Source organism: Trichomycterus rosablanca, chromosome 3, assembly GCF_030014385.1.
Source record: "Trichomycterus rosablanca isolate fTriRos1 chromosome 3, fTriRos1.hap1, whole genome shotgun sequence".
In the NCBI taxonomy this organism is placed as follows: domain Eukaryota; kingdom Metazoa; phylum Chordata; class Actinopteri; order Siluriformes; family Trichomycteridae; genus Trichomycterus; species Trichomycterus rosablanca.
Genome location: NC_085990.1, coordinates 36,827,157 through 36,834,265, shown reverse-complemented (window position 1 = coordinate 36,834,265; position 7,109 = coordinate 36,827,157). Strand labels below are relative to the sequence as shown.

The following is a 7,109-nucleotide window of genomic DNA, read 5'->3' as shown; positions in this document are numbered from 1 at the left end:
CCTACAGAAAACCATAGTCTGGTAAAATGGCCTTACAACATGAAGCACAATCTACTGTAAAGAGCTGCAATGAGCCAAAGCCCAGAATCAGCAGTGCCAATGGTGAACAGAAAATGTCAAGCAAGCAGAAGCACTAAGCTCTCTATTGTGCAGCTATTGTTGTGCAGACATTGTGGTATTGTGCAGCATGTGCCAACGCATATATATTGGGGTGTCCAACTTTTTCACTGTCACACTTCCTAACGTGTGGGTCAGGTTGGAAAACATCCAGTGGAAAAATGTCACAATATTCTGGAAAGGTAAGCAGCCCAGCCAATCAGAAGCTGATTTGTGTGAATCTGCCAGTTTAGAGCTGGACTATAGCTACAATGAATAACACTTTACCTGTGACATTATGCTAAGACTGAAAACCGTTTTTAAAATTGAACATGATTTAAAAATAATGTAGGGTATTTCTGCTTTGCACCAAATGTTTGAAGACCCTGACCAGGATAAAGCGATAAATGAAAATGAATGAATGACAATAAATAAAATATATTTTTAAGATGTTATAGGCATATAGATTATGGGTGGGTATACGTAAAAGGCAAGGTAATTCTTTTTGTAAGGATAGACAAAAATGTACTTTTACTCTATTTTAACTACACTGGCAATTGTAGAACAATTGTAGGCAAGTGTTTACATTGTTGAGCCAAAGATGCATTTGCAAACATAAAATTGCAAAACTGTTGCTGGGTGGTTACTGTATACCATTATTGAAGAACTACATCCATAGCAACAACATCACAATCATGTAGTTGTGTTTGCTAGCTATATGTTACAGTGGCCAAAAGGCCAAAATGACACTGAATGAACTGAGCATAAGTCTAGTGAGTATAGCTTTAATAATTACAAGTAACAGGTATAAAATATGCAAAATATATTCTATTTCTTCAAGATCTGTTAAAGCCCTAACATATGGTTAAAGATTTGCTTTATAATTTTCCATCTACTTTTGACTAATTAGAAAGTTTATTCCTGTACAACAGTGTTATATACTGGTGTATTGTTCTCTCTGTCTGCTCCTTGTCTTTAGGTAGTGTTTTACGAGGGACGCTGCTTCACCGGTAGGAAGCTAGAGTGCTATGGAGACTGTGATAACTTCCAGGATCGCGGCTTTATGAACAGGGTGAACTCCATTCGTGTGGAGAGTGGCGCATGGATCTGCTATGACCACCCTGACTTTAAGGGCCAGCAATACATACTGGAGCGTGGAGAGTACCCAGAGTTTCAGCGCTGGAATGCCCACAATGACCATATGGGCTCCTGCAAGTCTATCAGGATGGTGAGAACTGACCAGGGTTAGCCATCACTTAAAACATTTGAAAAATGTAATCAACACTGCTAAGTTTTTTTTATGTAAATCATTGATAAACTACATTTGGTCTGAGATAAATAGCATCATGTATACCTTATAAAGTTTTGAATTTTTAGTTTGAATGAACTAAACTGGAATCGAAAAAATGACAGAAACAAGCTGCATTTTAAATCACACTACAGTACTTTAAAGAGGAACCAATAGGGCCCTTTAGGCCCTCAGAAAGGGCATAAGATATCTGAAAATAATGCAATATACAATATGATAACGTGTCTAATTTCTTGACAATCAATATTAAACAAATACAAATCTAAGCAAATAAATTCTTCTTAGGTACCTATCTCATTTAAGTGGGAATAACAAAAGTTTAAGTGTAACAAGTATTTAAGTGTAACAAAAGTTTGAATATAGTGAACACACAGTATTATGGCTGTACTTACTAAATACCTCACTAAATAAATATACAGTAGGCAAAGACAATTTCTTTAATTGTCCTTTCTGTTTATTAGAGTATAAGAGAACAGAATAAAACAACATGCACAGTGTACCATAAATGGTACCTCAGATGTTTGCTGGTTGCATTTCTAAGGCTGATATTTTGTGTCAATATTTTTCTTAACTTTTGCAGTACTTTAGGAAAGGACAGTGGCATTTAATGGCATTCAAATTTTTTTATAATATTTGATTTTAAGTATTCTTATTTAAGAATAACATTGAATTACTTCAAGAATAAAGTTAAAGAATAAAGAAATATTATGGCCCAAGGGTGTGCAACAGGAAAATAGAAACCTTCTTGTGTTAAATGAGGGATGCTGAAAATAAAATTATACTTTCAAACTGGTTTTAAAAATAAAAAATGCACCTTTCCTGGCACATCAGCATTAGTTTATTAGTATAAGAATGCTGAAATGGCTTTACAAAAACAGTTTTTAAGAAGTATAGAGACTTTTTAAGTATTATTTTTAAAATATTATGAACATTTCAACCTTATTCTTGAAATCTAAATATTTCTCAAAATATTACCGACTTTATTTTTAAAGTCAGATCTAAATTTGAGTAAACTATAGACAGGGTGGCGGTAGGGGGTTGTCAGAGGGCTGATGTTTAAGAGTCACAGTTTGGGTGAAGCCAGGAAATTACTTGTGTGCTGTGTAAACATCTGTCCATCTGTCATAAAATCGGATCCAAGCTTGCATGGCTCAAATCGGGCAGATAACGTCATTTATATGTAAAATTGTGTGATGCAAGTTCAGATAACTTATTATATGATATATGTTATTATGTTTAAAAAACAAAAAGAAAACTAACACAACTAATAAAGAAAACTAAGACACTAATAAAAATAATAAAACATTAATGATTGTGCAGCACACAAAATCTTTATCATGTGTGCAAACAGGCTTGTCGGACTGTATTAACAAGTGTTTATTAACGAGTATTACTTTTGCTTTGCAGCATGGAGAGCAGTACAGGATTGAGCTTTTCGATGGATGTAACTACTCAGGTCACTGTATGGAGCTGTGTGACGACTATCCCTTCCTGCAGAGCAGCGGATATGGCAAGACTTGCGTCAATTCCATCAGGGTGTTTGGAGATGGAGCGTGAGTACCACATTACTGCAAACGTTATTACAATCTGGAGTCTATTGTTTCTTTTTATGAAACAATTCTGTACTGCAAGGTGGCTCACAGCAAACACGGTCCTGGGTTTTATTCCCAGGTGGAAAGATCCGGGCCCTTTCTGTGTGGAATTTGCATGTTCTCCCTGTGTCTGTGAGGGTTTCCGCTGGAAACTCCAGTTTTCTGCCACAATTCAAGGACATGCAGTCAGGTTAATTGGAGCTACTAAAATTGCCCTAAGTGTGTGTGTGTGCGTGTGTGTGTGTTTGCCCCGTGATGGACTGGTGACCTGTGGTGGTAAAACAGACAATGAATGAATGAACTGAAGAATGAATAAACCAATTCTAATGAGTCCAGCTTTATATGTGTGAGAACACAACCCATGTTAGAGAAGCTCTTGGGTTGCTGTTATGCTCTTTAATGAAAGCCATTATCTTCAAAACCACAGCCATCTTTATTCTGTTTATAGCATCTCATTAATTTTATAGCATTATTGTTTGTAAGAACCACATCAGTAAAACTGAGTGATAAATAATTAACATGAACAATACAAACCAAAGAATGAATAATTGTCCAGCCCCACCCTAACACTTTCATTCAACTCACAAAAACCACTCAGTACCCTGACAAGAGAGATTAAATGGACAGCAGCCAGCTATAAGTCTATACAGGAAACATCTACGTACAAAAATACATTCATAAAAACCTAAATTGCCAAAATCCTTTTGCAACTAGATTGGTCACTAATGTTTGTTTATTTGTTTATTGGGATTTTAACGTCATGTTTTTACACTCTAAAAAATAAAACATTGGGTCAACAAAAAAAATTAAGGCAACGTTTTGCATTAGTCTTTTTGAGTTATGCCAACTTCTCCTAGAATTACGTTGACCCAACACAATATTTTAAATTACACAAACTTAATAACTGTCAACATGAACAGATATTTTTAAGTTAGTGTTAATTAAAAATGCTTTTTACTGAATTATGAAAACCTAAAATATTGTGTTGGATCAACGTAATTCTACAAGCAGTTGGCATAACTCAAAAAGACTAATGCAAAATGTTGCCTTGATTTTTTTTGTTGACCCAATGTTTTATTTAATATTCATTTAACTTAAAAGTTTTAATACTAAATATAACATTGGGTCAACAGAAAAAATCAAGGCAACATTTTGCATTAGTCTTTTTGAGTTATGCCAACTGCTCGTAGAATTACGTTGATCCAACATCCTGTAGCCTAATATCTCTAAACATTAATTTGAATGTTTGATAGCATTGCACTGAATTTGCTGAATGTAAAACAATTTTAACAATTATACAAGAACAAGGAAACATGAATTATTACCAAAAAATAATTTATTACAGAACACATCTACTTTTACCAAATCCCATTAGTGGACAACAATAAAAACTATGAAAAAACAAATTCCACATATCAGTCTGTAAAATCAGTATTTTAAAAATTATATGAATTAAACAAATGAGTAATGTTTATTGTTTAGTTTATTTTTACCTAGAACGCAAACACGTAATAATTAGCTAGCCAACCTTAGCATAGTTGTTGGCTACTTTTGCTACACAAACATTGTAAAATAGACTAGACAAAAAATAAGTTTTTAATAGCTCACCAGGGAAATTTTATGTCACTGGAAATATTTTAATCCATGAAAAAGTCAAGTTTTACTCAGTATATATCACCAAATCGTGTGTTGGTCCATGCCACTCTGAAGAAAAGCTAGCTAGCTAATTTGCATAGCACTCAAACTCTCTCTTTCCCGCTCTCTCGCTCTTGTAGTTTGTGCCTGCCGACCTTCAACTGCAAAGCGGGCAAATTATTCAAATCACAAAAGTGAAATCTGTAGATATATAGGTCAAAAATTGTTTGTAACAGTTAGAATGCTCACCTTGCTTGTGAAAGACTCACTCCACAGTGAAGAAAGGGCGCCTTGAAAACACAGACCGTTTCTGTTCGTGTGGGCGGGGCGAATTTAAACTACTTAGAAAATTAAGTCGTACAGTGTATGTATTTTAAGTTGCTAGAAGCTAAATTTTGTTCTTTATTGTTCAACCCAATATCTTAAGTTCAGGTGATTCATTATAGTGTGTTGAAACAACACTTATAATTTGTGCGTTATCAGAACTCAATAAAATAACAACTGCAAGTAAAAAATTGTGTAATATAATGTAACTTAATTTTTTGGCATACAGCAGTGCATATATTTAAGTACTGGTTAAAGGCCATCTGAATTACTTTTTAGAGTGTACACTTTGGTTACATTCATGACGGGAACGGTAGTTACTCATTACACAAGATTCATCAGTACACAAGGTTATATCAAACACAGTCCTGGACAATTTACTGTCTCCAAATCACCTCACTTGCATGTTTTTGGACTGTGGGAGGAAACCGGAGCACCCGGAGTAAACCCACGCAGTCAAGGGGAAAACATGCAAACTCCACACAGAAAGGACCCGGACCACCCCACCCGGGGATCGAACCCAGGACCTTCTTGCTGTAAGGCGACAGCGCTATGCCACCGTGTCACCCCGGTCACTAATGTAATTTTGACATACTTTTTAAAACCACAATTCAAAATAAATACAAAAAGAATTAAAATTCCTTACACCTGGTATGTCATATTATATAAATAAAATTGTAAATTTTAAGTTTATATATCTTTTAAAATAATTAACAACAAACAGGATCTTTAAAGACATGAAATAGCTTGCTTTAAAGAACCTTCAGTGGCCTGCACAGAACCCAGAACTCAGCCCTACTACACCGCTGTGGGATAAACTGGAACGTAAATTTAGGCTTTCTTGACCAACATCAGTGCCCAGCCATACAAATGTGTTTTTGACTGAATCTTTTAAAATAATTAATAAACATCCTGGTCAGGGTTGCCGGGGGTCTGACTGCCAATGGTTGCAAGAGTTTTTTATACGGTAGTCAAATATAATATATCATTATAAAGTGGTTGAAAAACTTTCCATTAATGCATTTGTTTGTTTAGTTTTATGACATTATCTCTCAGTTAAATTTGAGCAGTGTTGAGTTTTTTCTAACTTGTGTTTCTCATGAAGCTGGGTGATGTATGAGGAGCCAAACTTCCGTGGCCGCATGTACATCGTGGAGAGAGGAAACTACTGCAGCCACAATGAGTGGCAGGCTCAGAATCCCAACATCCAGTCAATCCGCAGGGTTGTCAATTACTTCTAAACCACCGTTTTTTCATCACACTTTCTTTATCTCATTCATACCATCCTTCGCCAAACCACAGACTGTTACTATTTAAACTCATGTAAAATAAACAAAGCAGTTCTACAATAAGAAGACAGTATTTTATCAAATGTGTCTCTGTCTCTTATTTAAAGAAGATTAAATGCTTCTGACTTTGCAGCAACAACTTAGGGAAGACCATTTTCTGTTCTGGAATGACTGCCCTTGTGAACAGTCTATAAAGATCTATAAAGACATCAATTTTCCTTGCTTTAAAGAACCTCTAGAGGCCTACACATAATCCAGACCTCAGCCACAGTAAACAGCTTTGGAATGAACTGGAACATCAGTTGAGGCTTTTCTTGACCAACATCAGTGCCCAGCCATACAAATGTGTTTTTTGACTGATTGAGCACAATTCCCCAAAGATATACTTCAAGTCTTGTAAGAATCCTTAATAAAGCTGAAAAGATCACATAAAGGTCTCTATATTTTAATTGGTGTTTGAAATGGAATGTCCAACAAGCTTTTGATCAGGTAACCAAATACTTTTAGCCATATAGTGTATTACAGTAAGAAAATGAGTTTACTATAAAGATTTTGCTGTGCCATTTCTATTATTGTTGATGCAACACATACTCATAATGCCAGCAAAGACACTACATCTGTGGATGGATCAATCCTGTCTTATTTAAGTATTTAATATTTTTTAAGTCATTTATTAATCGCTGCCATCTGTTAAAGACTAAGCATTTGTATTAAACTGATAATCATCTATCAAGCTTAGTCAGTGTAATTAAATCTAATTTTAACGTCTTTACAACGCCACAAAAGAGTTCTGCAGAGAGCATGTGTCGAGTATGTACCAACCTGTACCAATATTGGGCCAATATTGACCTACAGTATAAAGCT

At 35.1% G+C, this 7,109-nt stretch overlaps 1 protein-coding gene across 1 annotated transcript; it reads left to right on the top strand.

Moving 5' to 3' along the window:
- The first annotated feature begins 278 nt into the window (after nt 1-278).
- Nucleotides 279-6,243, top strand: crygn2 (crystallin, gamma N2). Its single transcript, XM_062992070.1, has 4 exons — nt 279-299; nt 1,076-1,324; nt 2,813-2,958; nt 6,062-6,243. Exons 1-4 carry the CDS (start codon nt 279-281, stop codon nt 6,195-6,197), a joined length of 552 nt encoding a protein of 183 aa, XP_062848140.1. The 3' UTR covers nt 6,198-6,243.
- Nucleotides 6,244-7,109: the final 866 nt, after the last annotated feature.

Excerpts from the sequence above, each read along its gene's own strand:
- crygn2 (XM_062992070.1), top strand. The coding sequence starts at position 279 with ATGTCACAATATTCTGGAAAG. Across the intron at positions 1,325-2,812 it reads CCTGCAAGTCTATCAGGATG|CATGGAGAGCAGTACAGGAT; the intron begins GTGAGAACTGAC and ends TTTGCTTTGCAG. Across the intron at positions 2,959-6,061 it reads AGGGTGTTTGGAGATGGAGC|CTGGGTGATGTATGAGGAGC; the intron begins GTGAGTACCACA and ends TTTCTCATGAAG.